The sequence below is a fragment of the Sylvia atricapilla genome, chromosome 3 (assembly GCF_009819655.1).
Source record: "Sylvia atricapilla isolate bSylAtr1 chromosome 3, bSylAtr1.pri, whole genome shotgun sequence".
NCBI lineage: Eukaryota > Metazoa > Chordata > Aves > Passeriformes > Sylviidae > Sylvia > Sylvia atricapilla.
In genome coordinates this window covers 65,982,066-66,004,021 of record NC_089142.1, presented here as the reverse complement: position 1 = coordinate 66,004,021, position 21,956 = coordinate 65,982,066, and the positions used below count along the sequence as shown (strand labels likewise).

The following is a 21,956-nucleotide window of genomic DNA, read 5'->3' as shown; positions in this document are numbered from 1 at the left end:
GAGGTGAGCAAAATCAGCAGAAACTTAAAATCTGATCATTAAGATGCAGAGGAAAGGCTGATTTCAAAAACAATGGCTAGCCAGTAGCCAGAAATGCATAGGATAAAATTTCTTTGTGATTTACATCAAATGGGTGAGTTGCATAGTTTCTCACCTTGCCTGGATAATGAAATGCTTTTGGGTATCCTGGACTTATTGCAGGTACACAAACACATACTTAGTCTAACTTCCCAGACTTCTGCTTGTGGTTACATACATGGGGAATAATTTAAGCCATTTAAAACACCTCTGTCTGTTCTAGAAAGTTTTCACAATTGTAAGAGTCTTTAGCATTGTGTCTGAGTACAGAGTGGTAACTTGTGAGTGGATTTTTGGGGGAAGAATGGTAGGTAGAGCAGCAGTATGTGACATTAGTTTTTTGTGTTTGATGACACAACCACAAATACAGGAATTCTGTGATAATGGAATCAAGGGCTTAGAGGAAATATTTCACCACTTTAATAAAAAGCTTGTGACTGCCACTTTATTAACACGCTGGTTTACATTTAAGAAATAGTTTTAAATTCCAGCTGAGAGTCTATTGTAATTAGTCATTTTTAGCAAAGCCAGCATGGGCAAAATATATCTTAGGAAAGATGAACAAATAATAAGATTTTAAGGAATGTTTAACAAACCTTGGAAGGTTGTGTCATGAGTTGTCACTACAGAGAGTTACTGTAAGCTTCCAAAACACTTCAAGAGAATGATGGAAGGGAAAAATATTACAATACACAGAAAGCTTGTGAGCCTACTCAATCAGGCTTTGGTAAGCCTCCCAATGCCAGCATATGAAAAGTGTGGTTTGCCACTATTTAGTTATGATAAACTCCACAAATTGTCATCCACTTAAGGAGCCAGACTTTCAAAACTGACAGGTTACATTCACTTTCAACTCTAATTCATTCCTGACTGGGATTTTTTTTGATTGTAAAAAAAAGATGACACCGTGACTTTGGGAGAAGTGTCTGAAGGGATCATGAATTTTATTGCAAAAGTCATTCCAATAAAACATAAAAACTTCAATAGTAGGAAGTAGCTTTGTGTGAAGAAAAATACCAAACATTTTTCTAAAAAGAATATTAGATGAATTTTTTCACTAGCAACAGGCAAAGAGATAAAATGTGATATAGCTGTCAAAAATACTTGAAAATAATAAACACTTTTCCTCATCTTTGCATATGAACTTTCTTTCCCAAACTGTTAAATACAATTCACGAGTGATAGCAACTACACTTTTTTCCCTGCTAAACTTTTACTATTTTTTCTTTTTGCTTGCATTTTTCTTCTTTTTCTCTGCTTTCATGGCTGCTTCCTGAGCTGCCAGTTCTTCTTCTCTTTTGCGCTCAGCCTCCAGCAGCTGATCTCTGTATGCTTCCCGAATGCTGTAAACTCTGCCTCGTACTTCATCTAACGACACCTAGCCAAAAACAAACAGCAATACTGCCCTGCTCAACACATCAGTCTTGATTTTACCACAAGCAACTGCATCCTTCCTGTTCTGTTCCACTTTGTGACTCTATAAGTACAAGGAGAGCACCTCTCCTTTTCTTTTCATATGGATGTTTATTGATTTCCCAAAAGAAACAGCTATATGTCAATCTTTACACCATGAAGAAAAGAAAGTTCAGGAAAATCCTGTTTAAACTGCTGGCATAGCAAGCTAGTTGTGTGAAAGAAGAATAGGGCAACAGAATAGTTACCTATCTGGATCTAGTCCCTTTTCAATTACTGGTTTGCTTTGCAGTCTTAAACAAGCCTATTAAAAACTAGGAGTCAGAAATGCTGAAATGGCTTAGGAGTTGTAACCTTTTAAGAAGCTAAAGCCTAAATCATAATGACCTTCAATCAGACTTGAGGCAAGTGGGACTTCAACACCTCTGAATAATTTCCCTTTTCATTTCCATTCTGAGAAATGGGGATACCTGGAAGTCTTTATATAGTTCTTTGTGGTCTACAGATGAAAGAACAAGCAAAAGTGCTTCACAAGTAAATCTCATTTTAAATTCATACTGTGAAACATTTTAAATGGAAATGCTTTCTAGAAAGAGTCAAGGATCTACTCTTGGGAAGAATTTGCCCTTCTAATATACAATATGTTAGGCATCCAAAATCTGAAAACTTGGACTGGCATCCTTATTAGGGTCAGCCACTGTTGAAGAGCTGCAGCTCCTTGCTGATCTGTGGTTGAATAATAAAAATAAAGGTGTCTAGGAACTAGTTAAGGAGATGTTTTCAAGTAAGATTTCTGTAAATAGGTTGATTTGATGTAAAATTATTTTTACTGTCTCTTATCCAGTTTTAAGAGCTCTGAATAGTCACCAGCTGATTGATAGTGGTTATTGTATCACCACTGCAACATAATTTTGTTCCTGTTGGTGCTCAACAGTTAAGCCAATTCGGTAAGATATTTGTACCAATTTCATGTGCAGTTCATTGGCTGAATTAATTGTCATAGTGGATCCTACCTTAATGCTATCACATATTTATAGATATGTTTTTTTCTGAGGTTTAATAATCTAAATTCTTCATTTGCTGGCATCATGTATATTTCAAGAACTAACTTTTCTCCTAGACACATTAAGAGCAACTTATTCCCCTGTGTATTTTTTTAATTACCTTTCAAAAAGCTGTATACAATTCTATAACCAAAAAAATAGCCAGACTGGAGATGCTTTACCAAATAAGCATCTGATCATGTATGTCAAATGGTCAGGTTTTTCTGACTTATAACCATCCTTTTATGGTGATACAACAGAGCTTTTGCAGAGAGTGTATCAAGAAAGTACTAAAAATATTAGATTAAGAATGTCATGCAGTACTATTTTTTTGCGTTTTAGTTTTAATCTTTGCCCAAGTGAAATTTCAAGCTTGTTCATTGCTTCTAATTAATAGTACTGAATATAGAAATTTTGCTAATGTTTGTTCAGGTATTCACACTAGTGGTGGACATCACAGCAATAGTTAACTGGAAAGTAATCTCAAAAACATACCTGCAGGTTCTCATACATTTCAAGTATATTTTTCTTCAATAAAATTCTGTCATTTTCTTCTTTTTGTTTTTCTTCCAAAGCCAGTGTGCGAAGTTGCTTAAAGTGGTTGATTTCTTCTTCTTTATGTATCTGTTGCTGTTGAATGATAGACTCATTTCTCAGCACAGATTCAGACCTAGTTTTTCTGAAAGAAATACAAACCAGATATTTGTCTCATATCAACTGCAGTTTTGGTTGTTGTCTATTTTGATAACATTTATATGCAGGTATTTGGCTTGTATTTGACAACATCACCATCGTATGGTTCGATATGGTTGAGGAGTCACTATTTTTCTGCTTCTATATAACACAAATGAGAAAATACATTCCTGAGGCCAGATCCTCTTATACTTGAGTGTACATTTTAAATCTATTTGTAAAATCATGCTCATTTTCGAGCATATGAAAAGCTCCTACATCTGACACTTATAATTTGCAAGAAATATATTTTCAGAAGTTTTGATACTATGATTCTGCATTGAGACAAATGCAATTTATCTTTTTTTTTTTTTTTTTTTCTTCTTTTGGCATAATGGCAGGTAAGTGGATAATATACTTTTATATTTTGCCCTAAATGACTAGTGTAAAAATCAAGGAATTGAAGACAAATGAAATGCTTTCAAGATTTAGGCTTGTGGAAGGTATTTTGTGATATTTTCTACTGTTTTAATGCTATTCATTCAATATAATGCAAATTTCCCTCTCAATTTAAAATTAAAATTGAGCATTTTTTTTTCAGCATTTTTTAGTCTTTTAAAAATCAGTGAAATGCAAAAATGCTGCACTGAACACAGACTTAAGCATGAAGTTGGTTCCAGCTGCAGCACAGCAAATAAGGAGGTGCATATAAATTAGTTCAATAAGTTCATGTCAACTCTTGTAATAAAGGATATAGTTCTTTTGAACAATAAATATAATTAATACAATTATTTCAGCTATTAAATATTATTAAACAAACTGCATTTGTTAAATATGTTATTTTAAGCTAGCATAACATCCTGAAAAATTTCTTATGACCCTGGGATTGGCTCAGTTGGTTGGAGTGTGGTGCTGATAACACCAATCTTGTGGGATCAATCCCTGTACAGGCCATTCACGTAAGAGCAGGACTTGATGATCCTTGTGAGTCCCTTCCAACTCAGAATGTCCTGTGAACTAGAAAAACATGCTCCTTGCAAGAACACTGAAATATGTAGGTTTGCCTGAATGGCCATTTTCTTCAAAAGTTTATGTCGGGTTCTCATTACATGGAGTGCAGTGATTCAACGCCTTTGACGTTTATTATGTTAGAGCAGTTTACCTCATGTAAGGACTAAGATCTATAAGTTCCCATTTTTTTTTCTCTGTTTTTAATCTTGAGTCAATGGCTGTTGGTGGTGTTTGCTTTCCTGTGGTAAGAAAAATAAAACAAAACAGATTAAACTGGTTATTTGATTATGCTAGGGAGCTCCACCTAAATTCTTATACAAATTTTTCTTCCTTTGTCTCAGCAAAATACATTATTAAATGAGAATATGGGCTGGAGAGGATATATAAGTTTTTCCCTTTAATTTCCAACACCTAGGATAGAATCAAAGATGCTATAAAAACCCACATATATTAAAATAAAACTAACATGTGTATTTTAGCTAAATCTCCTCTACTCAACAGTTAGTAAATCTAAGCAAGAACATTGAAATTGCACTGCCTAAAAGATATAAAAACAACTTCTGGATATCATATTCTTTTGTTTAAAAAATCAATAAAAGTCTGATTCTCCAGTCCTGGCTGTAGTTTAAAAAAATTATATTCCCTTTCAGGGTGAAGATTTAATTTAAGAAATACCAGTTTAAAGAAAAACCGTGACATAGTAAAACTGGTATTCTGAAATCGTAGACTCTTTTTAACCATATGGATAATAATCATGCTATGTTTTATTGTAGCATTCTTGCAATACAATGACACATCTGATATTAAGCATGGCACTGAGCTGAGGTGTTTTGTCCTTATTTCAATGCTTCCTTCTTTCAATTTGTCTGGATGTGCTGAAAAAACCTGTGAAATTTGATGAGATTGACTGGTGACTTCACTAGTTTTCTTTTATAAAAACTCTTTCATTACCTTACTTACAGCAGTAGCCAATTGAAATATGTAAAAAATATTACTGGACTTTTTTCGTGAGAAATAGGAAGAGGTTTTTGAGCATTAAAATAATTACTGTTTATATATTTACTGTCTATACATAGACAAATAACACCAGCCTTCTCTGCTGGTCTCAAGGGGTGATTTGAATCTTTTTAAGCGCCTTAGGCACTGCCCATTAGAACATTATTCTCCAGAATATAAAAATCCTCACTAAGATACTGCATATTACAGAAATGTTCAATCCCATCATTGCCAAATGCTGCACTCTGTGGAATAGAACCACAACAACTTAAAGTTGTTGGGGTGTCACTCTTTACTTCCTAAGACCTTATATTAGACCCTAAATGCTTAGTTTAGAACAAAGCTCTAGGTGGACACCCATTGATTTTGAAGTCCTTTAGCTGGTAACTTAGAGGAAACAATATTGTTTCAAGTAACCAATACTGTGTTAAAGGCATTAGGTGAGGATTAATTCTACTTTAAGTTCTGGACCTTTCCTGTGAAGACTATTTACTGGGATGGAAAAACACTAATCTATAGTTAAGTACATACAGGTCACAGGTTCTAGTTCCATGCACATGAGTCATGCCTAGATATTGTCACAATCAGACTGGGAAGTATTTTTTCCTTTTTGTGATGGCCAGATCTCAGTGTATTCACAGAAGAAAAGAAAACAACAGCTTGAAGTCTTGTACCCAGTTCAACTTTTCATCAGAGTACAGAAGCTGGCAGAGAATACATATGAAGAATCCACAGAAGTTGTAACTACTAAATAAATTAGACATCACTTATGGAAGCTTCCAGGAGACTAATGCTATTCAGTATGCACTTTAAGACACCTCAGTTCCAGATCACTCTCCATGAACAGTTTTCACAAAAATGAACATAAAGAGAATTCACTTTAGGCATATTAGTCGCTTACTGACATGCTATTTTAGCTGCTAAACACCTATTTAGCATTTCTGCACTCATGAACTCTGGTACTTGGAACTGAGGGAGAAGGTATTTACCAATAAACTTCCAAAAATTTCAGAATAATTTAGAGTTAGAATTCTACTACAGAAGGGCTACCTGAAGTTTGCTTAAGGGTAACTTTGCAGCCTCCAAGAGCTGTGAGGCTGTATCTGTGGATATATCTGTCTGGAAATAGAGCAATTAAACAATTAAAATAAAGAGGGGATAGAGAGTAAGCCTGCCATTGCACATTTGGACATCTTTATTTGGGCTGATCTATCCATCTACTACCAGTATCTAATGCAGAAATCTTTCCTAAGGAGTGGAACATGCTGAGCAGAAGGCACAGAAAGTTATTCCTTTACCTGTTTCTCCTGATATAGGTGTCAAGTCAGCAGTCCCAGCCCCATCTGTGGGTTCCTCTGAATCTCTCACAGCATACTTATTAATAAAGCGTACACGCTCCTGAAAAGCCTACAGACCACAGTTATAATTTATTTATAAATGTTTATAATTTATTTATAAATTATTTATATTTAAATATACTTAGTATATATACTATATTTTTATATATACTATATTTTATTTATATTTATATATATTCTACAGTTTTATAATATACTTATAACAAAACTTTTACCGCATATTTTAAATCTCAAAGAATTTTCAGAAGCCGGATTCTATAAGTCTTCACTAAGACCTAACATCAGGGTGTAGTGTGCAAGTCTGCCTGGTGCTGGAATCGGAAGAGATGCCAGGATCCCACTGAATCAGTCCTGAGACATTGCACACTTAGACTAGAGATCACTGTCCAATGAAATACTGGGAAATCACTGATCTCTGGGAAGTTTAAAATAGTGTTGGGACTAAAAATAAAACAAAAGCTGTATAGCTGGATGTATGGCTAATGCACCTGCTTAGGAAATTATAACTTCATCCTATAGCTCCTATAGCCTGATGATTTAGACTTCCTCTTGAAAAATGAGACCTTTGGGTGCAAGCCCTTTCAGACTCAATTACCTTTGATGCCAAAACCAGACATCAGCACTTCTGATGTCTTTTCAGAAGGCGGCATTGACTCACTTGGCATTCTCTTAAGGGCTGTCATTGCCAGAATGGATAGAGAAGACCTTTGGCATTTGGTCAGCCTGGAGTCAGGCACTCAATTTCTAGAGTCAGAGGGTCTGTGATCCCTGGAATAAGCAGACATTGGGCCAGGGTTGTCAAGAAGAAAGGAAACGGGAGCTCCTTAATCTGCATATCTCCCATTTAGACCTTGTTTTAGTATATTCTGTTGTTGCTGCAATTTTCTCAACAGTAGCTGTTTAAAAAAAAGTCACAAACCTAAGGGCCTTCAAAAATGGAACCCTCTAGTTGCCATTCAGTTGGCTTTCTGATTAAAAAAAAGGTAATGGTGATAGAACCAGATTCTGAAGAGTCTTTACACATCAAAGGGGATTCATTTCCAGCTAATCTTTAGGAGGCTGTACTTGCATTTTCAGTCTCAGCAAAACCAATCAAAGCTGCAGAGCAGCATTTCTCCTTAGCTTCAGGATTTAATAGAGTAGTGTCAGGAAACATTTTGAGCTTTGAACACACTGGGAAGAACTGTGAAAATCTGAGCGGGTAACTGGGAAGACTCATGTCTGAGGTTCATTTCTGAAAGGTAACATAAACCCCCCAAATTTCTAATTTTGGGGATTCTGGCTGAATATCCCTAATGGGCCATGATATTGGTGGTGACAGGGAATGACTTTCAGGTGAGTTTGAAGACTGCACTTTGTTCTTTTATTTTTCTCTGGAAATGATGCTTCCAATTCAGAATCAGCACTGCACTTTTTGCTTTGCTAGAAAGAACATATATTATTTTTCCATCACAAGCATATGTCACATCAAAAGCACCCAGATGCAGCTAGCAACTAGATCAGTGTTGCTTCTCCGAAACAGTGAATTTATACTGAGCATGTTACAGGTTCATGCAATGCAGACTGAATTTGGAATCCTGGCTGCAAAGAACAATTTGGGTATGGATATGACCAGGTGCCAGTTCTTCAGAAGAAATAATTTTTGGCATGTTTATAGCAGTGTATTTCTCGATAGAATCTGTTCATGCTAAACATTAAACTTGTCACAAGTAACAGCTTTGCAAATGTGTAGAGGTAGTGGGCTTTCTAAGGACAAACTTTTCTATGTTTTGTAAAGTAGAATCTAAAGTCTCAGTGATCTACAGAAGCCTGATATAGATGATCTGGATTCCTAACCAGAATTCAGGCATATAATAACTTTTAATTCTTTAAACTGTAAAATTTCCTGTCTTCCAGAGGGGTGAAGAGGACAGCCCTATGAAGGCAGGTTTCTCTTGTGGCAACTGCTCTACCATTACAATAACTCCTGGAACTTGTGAAAAAACACCACTGCAGAGATAGCACTCTGATATTACCTTGACAGCTCTCCCTGGCTGTGCAGACTCCCATGCTTCTTTCATGGCTCTGATCTCATCTACTCGTCGGGTGTCTTTCTTCACCTCCAGAAAGTCTGCGTCTTTCTGTTCACTAACTATGTGTAAAATCCAGTAGGGTGCATTTGAATCTTCTGGGTGAACCTATCATAAACATCATATAGTCACTGGTAGACATCTAACACCACCCTTTAGGATGAAGTTATGTTTTTGTATACTGGTAATTTTTCTGTCTGATATATGTTGTACATCAACAGACTTTAATATGCATTATGACACAAACAAAGAGTGCCAAAGCAAAGAAAGATTACTTTGCAATGCCTGGGAGCTCTTTGAGGTGTTTTATTTACATGTTTTCCCCCACCTCTGTGCAGCATGCTCCACACTCCTAGTTCTTCTGAACAGTTTGTCCAAACAAGAGTATTTCATGTGATTTTTGATGCAATTGTTCTATCTCCCTGCCAAACTTCTCTCCTCCCTTCTCCTTCCCCTTCTCCTCTCTTTTTGTATAGAACTAAACCTTTCTCTGTCCTGTAAGGTTCTTTTCCAATCACTTCCTAAAGTCTGTAAAACACCTTAAGGCATGGCTTCACCAGAATTAAGGGGTAAGTAGGGCCTGAAGTCTAGTAGACTATTCTGCTGCCTGACCAAGAAATGAGATACTGTGCTGCATGTATTTCTGGAAAGCATCCCATCTGAAGAAGCTTTAAGCCTAAGACTTAGAACTAGGGTTAGGAGTTCAGCTCTTTGAGACTAAAGGAGAGCATGTTCTTTATCTGAGAGGGCTCCATCTCAAAACTTGTATATCTATTTTAGTGGTGGACTCCCAAGAACCATCAGCCCAGCACCTTCAGTGTACAGCACTGTTCCAGAACTCTGTATAATTAGGTGTGGATATGAATCACAGGGAAGTCTGCTGCGCAGCAAGGTTAGTCAATTAACAAAATCGGTAGAGATTGCTTCATAAAAACCTCTATGGTTCTTTCCTTAAACTACACACCATGAGGCAGCAGAACTCCCAGAAAAAGCTATGCCATTAAACAAACAGCTGTCAGTTCCTACATTGCTTTCCATTAATCCATTTGCAACAAATAATATAAATTATTCCTTTTAAGGCATAAAGGCTGGCAATTGCTTTTCAGACAGGCACAGAAGACTGAGATGATCCACCCCAGGGGATAAGAACTTCCAAGTAAGCAAGTACACATCAATTTTTCTGCCACTGTATTCCTGCATGCTAATGACAATTGTGATATATGAGACAGGAACTGACTACAGTGGAAAGACCTATTTTGTCTCCCTAGGAACCCATGGAAGCCAAAACAATGAGGGATTAATGGGACAAAAATACGGTGAATTCTTGGAATTTAGTAAGCCTTCAGCAGAGACAAAAACTACACTAACAAAAGGAACAACCAGTTGTTCCTTTATACATAAACAAATGGGCAAATTGTATGTCTAAATCCAGGATGCGCATCTTTTACAATCAACATTTTTAATTTAAGCTTTCTCAGGTGTTAGGCTAAAAAGGTTGCAAAACAGAGCTATAGAGAAATACAAGAGACATTAGAAGTCCTAGTAGTACTGATCTGCAGACATGAGAATATCCCTATATTCAGTACTAGGATGACACATTCAAACAAATCGAGGCTTTTGCTTTGTTCTCACCTGAGATTCATGTGATGCTCTTTCTTTATGGGACTTCTCTTTTTCTGTCTTCTCAAATGATTTCTCTTTTGATCTTCTGGTTGATTTATGAATATGTGCAATCTTTTTTACTTGGAAAGAAGTGAGAGTTAGGGGAAAGCTGTGCTCCTTATCCTTTCCCCTGTGTATTACTCAGATGTAGTTATGCATAATGAATTAGAGAATGCCATTGCTATCTATAAATATAGCTCCCCACATAAAACCCAGGGTGGAATAACAACACAAAATAGCCATACAGAGAGACAAAAAAAAAGCCAGTTAATTAGTTGACACTTTCAAGTAAGACCAAGAAAGAATATGAGGACCAAACTACTTTAAAAAACATACTTACAAGGTGAACATATTGTGACAGCCTTTTCTGCCCTAAATAGCACTTTTCCTGGGGCTTAACTGAGAGTCTTCCATGGTACCTGCCAGCAGTTACTGCACTGCTGCTTTGTGTATGGGTCAGTATAATGCCCAGCCTGCAGAATCACAGCCTGACTCTCACTTGCCTTAGACAGTCTCATACACTGTCAGTGTTCTTTATGCACCAGGGAAGGTAAGAAGCTCAAAACAGGTAAAGTCAATGTTCTCATGATCTCACATCCTAGGACTGTCTAGAACACAGAATGTAGATACACCCCACAAAAATGCAAGGAAGTTAAGGCAAAGAAACAAGTGTGAGACTCAATGAATATTTAAAATATGCACGTTTGTCATTGTCAGAACTATCTGAGAAGATTTTAAATTAATTATATTATCAGTAAATATGTACGTAAATATACGTTTGAATTAATGATACTGAGAACTGACATTTGCAACACTTATTTTGCAATATCTTAGCTGTTAAGATCTGTAAACAAGACTTCTTGCATGTCATAGTCTTTTTAAAATAAATGAATATATAAAGCATGTAATAGCATTTAACTTTAATAGCATAAAAATGTGTCAGTTGAAACAACCAGAGATGAATGCAAAACTCTATGAGAAAGATTAAAAGCCTGAGTCTGAAATCGGTTTCCTTCTACCTTCCTACTACCTAAAACATTGAGGCAAGTGTCGAAAACCCAGATTTAGCCAATACAATAAAATAGCGGACTTCTCTCAGAAAAACGTTTATACGAGTGACTGTTTCATAGTCTGATGATAATAATAAGGTATCTTTCACTTAATGCTTTTAAGGTAATACATCTTTCACTTATTGCTTTTCCAATTTCTTTCTAGTGAGGACAAATCATTGAACTGCACAATTAATCAGCTTTGGATGAGATCTGCAATGTCATGACTGAGGTTATATAGATAGATAAAGTTGTATATATTAAATATATAGAGGCATATTTTAAACTTACATTTAGCTCCACATACAAATATATATTATATGGTATATAATATTATATATGTATTATATAATACATCATACATGTGCTTATCTAGAAATGGTATTATTTTTATCTTCTCGTGCTACTTAAAAAATGTCCAGTGTCACAGAAGTGTAAAGCTTAAATTGATTCAGTCCTACTAAGACATATATTAATGAATGAAAGCAAAAATTAAAGTGATCTCCATAAATACTGAATATACTAAACCAACTCCCCAGGAAATGCAAATATAAAACAGTGATGATAATTCAAAGTTATAAAATCATTACATAAATGGCTTTCCCTTTAATTTCCCATCATCATTACATACTAGCACCATAAATCAGGCTGGTGTACATGCAATATTCAAGGAATTATTAATTTTTAGGGATAAACTATTGTTTACACAAACACTCAAAAGACATTCTGTGTAGTTAGCTAAATAATCTCAGACAAAGATTTTCTATGTCATGGGATACTACAACCTTTTTCTGGTTTCTAGATATATTTTGTGACTCTGAATGATATGATTTTGATACTCTGAACTTATAGCACACCCTGATAAGTCAGTAAGGAACAAGCAAGCATAAGAAATGACAGGGTTAGCATGAGGTAACCGATTTTAATTCCAGATATGAACGCTCCAGGCAAGATTAAGTTGAGCTCTCCAAGCTCTCCCATGTGCTGCAATCTCCAGGTTCCCCCAGCCCTTCCCACTCCCTCAGCAGAGCAAGCAGTATCCTCAGTTTGGGGATCAACCTCCAGAAATGTCTGGAGAGGCAATGACTGCATTTTGGCATGCAGCCCACTCTGATTCGAAGGGAGATGCAAGCAGCAACTTGGGGCTTTTCTAAGGGCAAAGTCAGGCAAATGCTTTGTATGGGATATGATAAGAAGAAAGGGAGGCAGATGATACAGAAAGTAAAAGGCCATTCCAGCTCATAGCTTATGCATCAATCATCACAAACTCTCAGTGGCAGTTTTTATATCTCTGTGGCACCAAGAAAAGCTTGGGCATTACACAGGCTGACAGTGGTGACACACAGCTGACAGCAACTTTAAAATTAGCTTTCCTACTGCTCTTCAATTATTTATTCAAAAATTAATTTAGTCTAATGCCAAATGGGACCAAAGTGATCATCCAGTCTGATGTCCTGTCTATGACAAGTTAAACAATTGCACCAAATGATTCCTAGCTGAAACTCAGCTTCAGATTGAGATACATCAATTCTCTTTTTTAGGCAAGATAGACAGCCACTCCTGGTTTATGAAATTTAAATTACAGAGAATCTATCTTATTCATAGGTATAATACAGAGGAGTCTTTTGCAGATTTCTTTGAGAAGACATCACACTTCCGCTATCTGAAATAGGCTCGGAGCATTTGGTAGTTGGTAGTAATGACTGTTAAAAAAAAAAAAAAAAAAAAGCCCCATGTGGGACTTTCAGATTCCATTAAAAAAAAATTGAGAGGTTCAGATGTTGCTTTTCCTGTTTCTGACTGGACCCTCAGAAGGATTCTTGAAAGATGGCAATGTCAAAAATCTTTCCAAAGCTGGGCTCACCCAGACACTATAGTTACAGGAAAAATACACCAGGATAGCAGCAAACCAATAATCTGGTTGTAGTAGTGGTGTGGGGTTAGTGTGTGGCTTAGAGATCTACAGCATCATCATGTATCTTCTCTGAACTATTTGTTCACTGAACACCAGGCAAGTGATTAATGACTGCTGACAGGCAAGATGGGAAAGAGAAAGATCTGAATATCCCATTAAACAGCCCATGGAATCCTCTCCTTGGTATGAGCCAGCAAGTTCTCCTGTGAGAAAATAAAACTTGTGCGAGAAACTTTCACTGTTCTGGAGGATAAAAAGGAATATTCCAAAGCGTATTGCCTGTCCTGCCTTTTCAAACCTACCTCTACTACCTGGGCTGAGCACTCTCATCTTCTGCTTTCCCAGTTGCATAGACAGCCCTCTCATCAACAGCCTACACTCCTAACTTAATTTAAGGCAATATGTAAAATACATGCTCCAGTCAGCATTCAGCACACAGTGATGATTCAGCTCGGGATTGTGACAGTTGCACAGTGAAAATTGTGATCTTACTACAAGAAAAATAAAACCAAAGAATGCAAAACCATAATAGCTGAAAATCCTATATAGAAAATGAACCTTAAAATTATTTTTTTCACACAGTCAAGCAACTGAAAATGGTACTAGCAGTTGCAAGATTGCCTACTAATTGTTCCCCTTTTCAAAATAATTATGATCTTGAGCTTACATTTTCAAAAGTATTTTTCTATTGAAGACTTGATCCATAACAGTGCTCAGAAGGAGACAAAAAAACCCAACCCAAGATATGGAGGAAGAAAGAGAGAAAAGAATGAAGGCAGTATAAGTAAACTATGTGGAACTTCCCAATTTCTGTGTACTTAGGTTTTCCTGCATAATGCCTTTTTAATGTTTTGTTTATTCAGTGGGCTCTTGAGGAAACATTTAATAGGATTTCATAAATAATAAATATGACTAAGTATTATTCACAAAGTAACTTTGGCTAACGCAGTTCTTTCTACAGGTACAAACATCAACAAATACAAAACTATCATAGAACCTCTATAGCAGAGAATTTACTTTCTTCAAAAACGTTTTAAGTAAGTAGTTATAAATATCGGTGAATATCAATAGTATAATAGCATGAGTCTTCATTTAAAGGGAGACTAGTTCAAAAAATTTTAGTAGATCTTAATACAAAGTTGAAATATGCTTTTGCCATGATAAATTTGCTTTAATACAAAATTAACTCCAGATGGCACTGTTGGCTTACATGGAAAAAGGGATACCTGAAAAGGGGAAATTTTTTGCAGTAATTTTTTTCACCTGATTCACTGCAGTGTTCTTAAAAATCACATAGTGAAAAAATACCTTTCTGGCTACACACCAACATTATTATTATATAAATTTTGGGTCTGACAATTGTGTTGCCAGTTTTAAATGGTAAAGGTCAGTTTTCAAACTGATTTAAGAGTAGTTCACAATCAGAAAAAGAAATAAATGTTTGGCCCTTCCCCCAAAATACTTAACTGTAGTAAGCACAGATAAATATTGCTGTTAATAGGGGTACATAAAATAAACACTAATTATTAAATGAATATTGGTGTTTAAATTGTTTGATATAAGTTGTGTTTAAACTCTGTTGGTGGCCTAGGCAATCTGTTGGTATCCCTGTATAAATAGAAACACTCAGTTAATAAGAACTGTGAAATAGATTTGAGTTACTTTGAAAGGCAGCTTTATGAAAGGGAAAAAAATTACACCATTTTAAAACAATCCCAAGAAAAAAGTGCTTGTTATCAGTTTACTGTAGCTTGAGTACATTTGACTGCAAATGAGCATCAGTTAGCTTGGAGAAGGGTAACTATGGACTGGAATACTGCTACCTTGAATTCAACATGAGAACACTCATGACCTTGACAAGGTTCAGTGATATGAGCTGAGAACTAGTGGAGAAACTTTAGATATTAAGTGACCTCCTTTGACCTGCAGTTTTACAGATGAGAGTGTAACTGTATAAAATTATATTGTCAAGTGCAAGCTGTCACTATGTAGCCAACTCAGAAGGGTATGAGGATGTAACAAGATGTGTATTGTAAGAAGCAGTCTAACAGGGAAAATTAAGATAATGAATGGAATCATCTAGGAAGAAAATATGATATTGTGAAGAACACAACAAAATACAAGCAGGTAAAATCACTAAAAGAGCTCTGTACAAAGCTGTAAGCCTGCATGAAATAGCTCCTCAAATGCTACTAAAATGGACTAGAGACTACAGTAAATCAAGAAGATACATATTTTTCAAGTTCCATAATAAAAACTGAAGATACGCTGAAAAAAATCTCAAATATTGCATACATCCCAAACTCAAGAAATTAAATAATATCCATCAGCAATTACTGCTATTAAGTAAGTTCTAAGTTCAGTCCAGAGTACTAGAAATTATAAAAAAAACCTTGACCAGACAATTGAAAAGAAATATGTAAATAGAATAAAAAGTAAGACATATCACTAGTAAATAAAAACCAAACCATCCTAAATAATTTCTTTTGGGTATTAGCAAATATATGTATATAAGGGAGCAAATAATTTCTTCTTATAGTTTCTTTTTAAAGTTGAGTTATAGAACTTTAATATTTATGATACATAATATCTACTGAATGATGGAAAGTAATATTTTAGGTTCTGCAGGAACCTAGGGATGAGAACACAGGAAAATTAGCTGCACATGTGCGTGATGTTCTGCACCAGCAGCTGGAGTAGAACTGAAGCCTCAGAGCTTGTAGGGGATGCAGGCAAGCTACTGGGCACAGTAGGTACCTAACTGCAGCTGGTGGAAGCATCCACCTTTTTAGAAATATACAGTCATCTAGGGGATGTCCATTCTTTCCAGCTCGAGAGGGAAAAGCAGGATGAAGCAGCTGGTGCTATGTTTGTGTGTGTGCTGTGAGTGTCTGAGATCTGTGCAATGTGTGTGTATATATATACAAATATACATCGTGTATGTGTGTCTATGTGCATGTGCTTGGTGGGACCCCATCTTCAGCCTCACAAACAGTTGGACCTGGGAATGTGCAGTGGCAGCAGCCTTGTCTCTCTCAGGCTCTTGGGTCCAGAGTGATAAACTTTAGCATAAGTAAGATCTAAATAATTTTGAGTCAATCTTGCTGATAAAAGAAGACATTTATCTAATTTACAGAATACTGACTAGGATTCTAAATGCTTTTAATGTATCTTGGGATTGGTTTTACTCTCCCTTAAGAAGAAATTATACAATAATCTGTAAAAAACCCAAAACTTTCTGTAATTTGTCCCCTTTGTGACTTAGATGTACAAACTGTACTTGGGAGCTTTCCTAGTCTTCTCTCTAACTAAATTCTTCTCCCAGCAGTACAGAAGCAATACATTTCCCAAACCAGGCCTTTCCCCCCGTTCTTATTCAGTGCATTTTCTTAAATTATCACCATGTTTCTGTTCCAGATCTCTGCCTAAAGCTGAGCCCTAAGAAGGTAAGTCTTGCAGTGTATTCTCTGGTTTCCTTATATTTTGTGAACTGAAGATGTAGATTCATGCAGTCAAACTTCATTTCTAAGAGCTACGGAGGAAAAAGTTTTCTTGACTAGTTATTTCACTCAACCAAATGCTGCTTGGAACAATATTTTTTTTTTATAACAGTAACATGATACATTTGACTAAATATGCACTTATATCAACCTACCTTTGATTTCATCTTTCTGCTTTTCTTTCAGTTCCTGAACAAGCAAAGACTCACTCTCAGTAAGAGGCCAACTATCATGCAACACAAATGCCTCTATGGAATACTGGTGAGACTGTGAAAGAAAATGCAACATGCTGAAGTCATAACAATTACAGCAAGCATTCATGTCCTGCAGGTTGTAAAGTGCCAGCTATTGAACTCAGCAAATAAAACACATAATTAATTTATAAGCTTGCACATAACAGCATTCACAAGAAGCTTACAAAATTAATGTTAATTCCACAGATCTTATTTTAATTCCTGTGAAATTAAACAATTACTCATGTGTTTATCAAGTAAAACTAAACTAGGCTACACAATAAAGAGCTACATTCCTGTTAGATTTCCATGTAACTTCCCTATGTATGCCATGTACTAAAACAAAGACTTTTGTCTCTGATTTTAAGACCTACTACAGGGCTTTGAGCCCTTGTACTAGCACTCAATAATGCCTTAATTTGAGGTAGAGGTGACAAGGTCCTTGGGCCATTTTAAACATTGTCTAGACTGAATTGGAAATTGTTATATTTAGAAATTGTTTTCCAAAATTCTAATTTCAGTTCTGAGTCAAAGGAACAATTCTGAAGTTTCTTTCTCAATAATTTTTGTTTTCTTAGGTTATTTTGTTGCAATTGAACTCAACTATCAAGAAAAAAATCACAGCAGAAAAACATGAAGAGATGTAAAACAAGAACTGGTTTAGAAAGTGTACTTAATTTCTCTAAAATAGACAAACAATACTAAATGACATCAAGAAAAACCCATGGTTTGACATTAGCCTCTGACAAACTTGGCTCAAGTAGCAGATGTTATGTGTCTGTTACCAAAGCTCGTAGCTGACTGGAAAATAGATGTTCTCTATGTGAACTATTGCAGATGGTCTTCCATAATACCATATTTCAAAGAAAGCTCATAATGAAGCATCAAAATGTTAATTTCATTTCTGGAAACTTTTGATCTTTATGTGAAAGTTATACTATATTTGTACTGGAATTGGCAAATGAAGAACATTTAAAGATGAAGTAAATCACCTCGATATGAAACCTCCTACTTATTTAATCATTCATACATGTACATTATCCTTTGTTCATCACCACATTCAAAAACTACCAACAGTCTTAATTTTGGATTCCTTGTTCCTGCCTCAGGATAGGAAATCTCCACATGTACCAAAAGAATTAGCAATAACCCTTCACTATTCGTTTGCTTTTTCTTCTTCCCAAATCCCAGGGATTAACAAACTCTTACTTGTGGGCTTCCAACATTATTTTCAAAGTTTTCCAAGTGGAAAGATTCATCTAGTAGTATCACTGGGACTTCCTGTACAGGGTCTGTCTTGGAGGAAATTTTGCCCTCCTTTGACGAATGACGACTTGCTTTTCTTAATCGTCGAGTTTCAAATCCCTTCTTTGGACTACTGTGAGGAACCTGATGGGTTTTTACTGCAAGATGACAAAAAAAAAGGTCCAAAAATTCTATGAATTACTGGCATGAGGTAAACAGATGCCTCCAGAAAGTATCAGAAAGAATAAACATAGTCCATTTTCTCAAACTGGATTATACACAAAAACTTCCAATTAAAATTGTGCTTATTCCAAATACTACCCTGATTTCATTTTGAATGCAAATCAAAAATATCTTCAAAGTAAATAATGAGAAAATTGAGACTGTGTATATATGACTGTTGTTACTGTTTAAAAAGCATGTAAGTTTTCCCATCAAGGCCCAGACTTCTTTCCTGCACTAACCAGCACAGCACCATGCTATACATTACATAATACATACAGCCTTGTGCTCCCTATGATGGGATCCCTTTGTGGATAAGCTAATTGTGTAAAACTGGATGAAAGGAAGAGGTGCATTAGCCACAGTTCCTTACAGAAGGAACATAGACCCTTACAGAAGTCTCTTATCTAATCTCTTTCTATCAACCTGAAACAAAGATCATAGCTAATTCGAGCTAAAAAAAAAAAAAATCAGCCTTGAAAGGAGCTATAAAATTATTTGTGATCAATTCTTTATCAGTGTATATAACTGTCACCTAAGAAAGATGTTAATGTGGAAGAACTGAAAACTAGAATGTTCTAAAGAAGGGCAGGCACAGAAATATTAACTCAGAAAACAAATCTGTTTTCATTTCTAATGCCATCAAAATGCGTGATATCCTTTTGCCTGCATGTCTACAGAAAAAATAAAGCAAATTCTAAAAGTGAACATCTCATAGAAAATTGAATAAGGACAAAGAAGAACACCTCTGGGGAAGCAGCTTAACCTGTGTTACACTAACGACAGCTGGACCCTCAGCTGGGAAAAAGATAGTATTTTGACTTCCCTGAGGATAAGAGGCTTTACTCCTCCCAGGAGTTTATTGTATAAACAAAGAATGATACTGCATCATTACAACACTTTGAAAGAAAAATGCACATTTTACGTTGATGAAACATCCAGGGAAATTCACAGGAGGTGGCAGGACTCTTAGACCAGATTCAACAAAATTTACTGGTGGTGTGTCAAAATATGAATGCCCAATCAGAGGTTAAGCGTGCCCCTAGAAACTCAAATGGAGCCAGGAAATATTGTTTCTTATGAACGCCAAATGTAATGGATTACTTCCTATTGCATCTTTCCTCTGCCTAAGCCAGTGCTCCCTTGTTCCTAAGAAAAGCAGTAGAAGTTAGGAAATCAAAATTAGACCTTGCAGAGATGGTCTCTTTAAGAGGTCTCAGACTCCTATTCACAAGTCCTGAGTTGCTCTTCTGCCTTATATTCAGAATCTTTACCACTAGAGCCATCCCTCTGGCTGTGCCTGTGGCAAGGAAGCCTGTGAGAGAAATGTGAAGGAGGACAATACTTGGTTCCTTCTAAACAATTTTTAGGGTGCTGCAACTCCATGGCTGTTATTTTGTTAAAGGCATGCCTAAGTGAGCCTGTAACTGTGGAATAGTTTCTCACTCAGCTGCTGCTGAGCTTTCAAAGTATCAGTTAAGTTCTCATGCTGTGTAGGTGAGAGTAGATGTAATTCACAGTGGTTAGATTATTAGATCTTTCACCAGAAGAAGCCAAAATCATGAGGCTTTCACTCAATAGAAGTGCATTTGGATGAATAAGAAACAATATCCAAAGACCCAAATCTTGAATATTCTACATCTGCAAGAAAACCTGCTGCAAAGAAACAATTTGTATTCCAGATGAAAGAATAACTACATAAAGACATTTTCTAATGTCATAAATTGCCTTTAGGCTACCATTTAAAATATTTGCAGAAAGGTTTCTAGTCAGGAATGATCTTCAGTGCTGTCTGAGCACTTGCTAGCAAGGGCCGGTAGATGTAATTTACTAAAGGGTAATTTAAGCAGTGAGGCCACCTAGATGTACGCCCTTGGAGTCAACAGAGAGGTGAGCTCCACTCCTAAGTGAGGATGTGTTGTGTGGGGCTTTGGGTGATGTGCATTGCCCTTGGCAGGAGCTTACCTCTACCAAGCAAGATATGTGGAGTTCAAGGGAGGCTGGATTCCTTAAGCTACAACTGGCTTTCCTGAATGCCTCGCTATTCTCCTCTTCTCTCTCTCCTAAAACCTGAAGAGCTTGAGTATTGAACAATTCTATAAAGATTTTCCCAGAGGAAGATCCTGCCATGAAGATAATTCATCTCAGATGTTGGAATCCCCCATAAGAGCTGATCTGCTTCCTTTGCAGGAAAGATCACTCAGAAAAGCTCCCCAAATACATACACAGCCAATCATTCTCGCAGTGCTCACCAGGTGGTGCTGTAACACCAAATTATTTTTCATAAAAAAATACGGGTATGTCGCTCCCGGTTTTCTTAAGTTCTGGCTAGAAGAAACTTCTGCCTACCTCGCTTCCAGATTCAAACAAATATGTGAAAGATATTTTTATACTTTTTAACAGGATTGTATCAGACTGTTACTATGGAAAATAAAAGTATTGTGAGCATTCACTTGCCCATCTGTGCTTACACAACTGCTGTGCTTGTATCAACAAAACAAACTGTGGTTGCAATGTGTGTGTCAATATGTAAGTCCTTTATTGTCAAGCAAATGTACAAGGTCCAAGTCATGTGCTACATCTCAGAAGAGGTAAATATATTCAAAATCAGTTGGTTTATTGTAGGTTTTGAGCGGTAAAATACATTAATAGAGCAGCTGTAATTGGAGGTGAATTAACAGGCTGTAGGTGGGCAAGGGAGAGAATGTTTTACTGGCAATGCTGGCACAATAATGTCACTTAAGAAAACTTCTGGCAACACAGTGATCAATTCTAGGAGAGGCAGAACATGTATGGTAGTGAATAAGTGTCAAATTCAGGGATTGTATATGGCTTAACTGACAAGATTGGTGCCAATGGTATAGGAGTATTTTCTGATTATTCCTATTCTGAGAAAACACACATTTTTAGAGAACAAAGAACTACTAACCAAAGAAATCTTGTTGTATTAAGTGTCAGTTCTAATCTTCACTTGAACTTGGCATCACTATTTCTGAGTGTTTCTATATTGTTATTGTACAGGCCATAAAAACACTTGACAATAGCAAAGAAACATACTTTTACAATGCCACAAATTGAACCACTACAGAACCTAGAGACACTCAGTAGTTCAGGTAATACAATACTGTCAAATTGGTTGTATTGAGGGCATTTCACAATATTTTCATTTAATTTTGATGCTATGAAAGATTCTACACAATGTATCTTCTCTGTGATAGACAGGATGTATATTAATAGGAAGAGAACTTCAGTGTTAAGGCCTATTGGTCTAGTATTGTAAAAATATAAGTATTGTAAAAATAGAAGCAATAGTAAAAAAACCCCACGAACAGTGACAGCTTCACCGCCATTCATTCCAAATGGCAATTCTCTATATATTAACACACACTTAAAGAGCATCAGAATATTAATTTCAACTTCAAATATATCCTAATATCTTAACACAATTTTATGGTCACAACTACAAAATAGCCCTGATACAAAAACCTTC

The 21,956-nt window shown here is 36.1% G+C and overlaps 1 protein-coding gene and 1 long non-coding RNA gene across 2 annotated transcripts in view; one reads left to right on the top strand and one right to left on the bottom strand.

Annotated features, from left to right (window-relative positions):
• Nucleotides 1–80: 80 nt before the first annotated feature.
• On the top strand, nucleotides 81–17,772 carry LOC136359212 (uncharacterized). The gene is made up of 3 exons (XR_010743238.1): nucleotides 81–133; nucleotides 16,953–17,096; nucleotides 17,578–17,772. It is a non-coding gene; the product is annotated as an uncharacterized lncRNA (long non-coding RNA).
• Nucleotides 1,035–21,956, bottom strand: part of ADGB (androglobin) — an 85,329-nt gene continuing 64,407 nt past the window's right edge. Inside the window, exons 26-33 of the mRNA XM_066315637.1 lie at nucleotides 18,203–18,402; nucleotides 16,922–17,033; nucleotides 10,273–10,382; nucleotides 8,587–8,748; nucleotides 6,512–6,620; nucleotides 4,369–4,456; nucleotides 3,030–3,213; nucleotides 1,035–1,456 (exon numbers count right to left, since the gene is read on the bottom strand). Of these exons, the coding sequence (XP_066171734.1) occupies nucleotides 1,295–1,456; nucleotides 3,030–3,213; nucleotides 4,369–4,456; nucleotides 6,512–6,620; nucleotides 8,587–8,748; nucleotides 10,273–10,382; nucleotides 16,922–17,033; nucleotides 18,203–18,402 (1,127 nt within the window). The 3' untranslated portion in view covers nucleotides 1,035–1,294. The remainder of the gene's footprint in view (nucleotides 1,457–3,029; nucleotides 3,214–4,368; nucleotides 4,457–6,511; nucleotides 6,621–8,586; nucleotides 8,749–10,272; nucleotides 10,383–16,921; nucleotides 17,034–18,202; nucleotides 18,403–21,956) is intronic.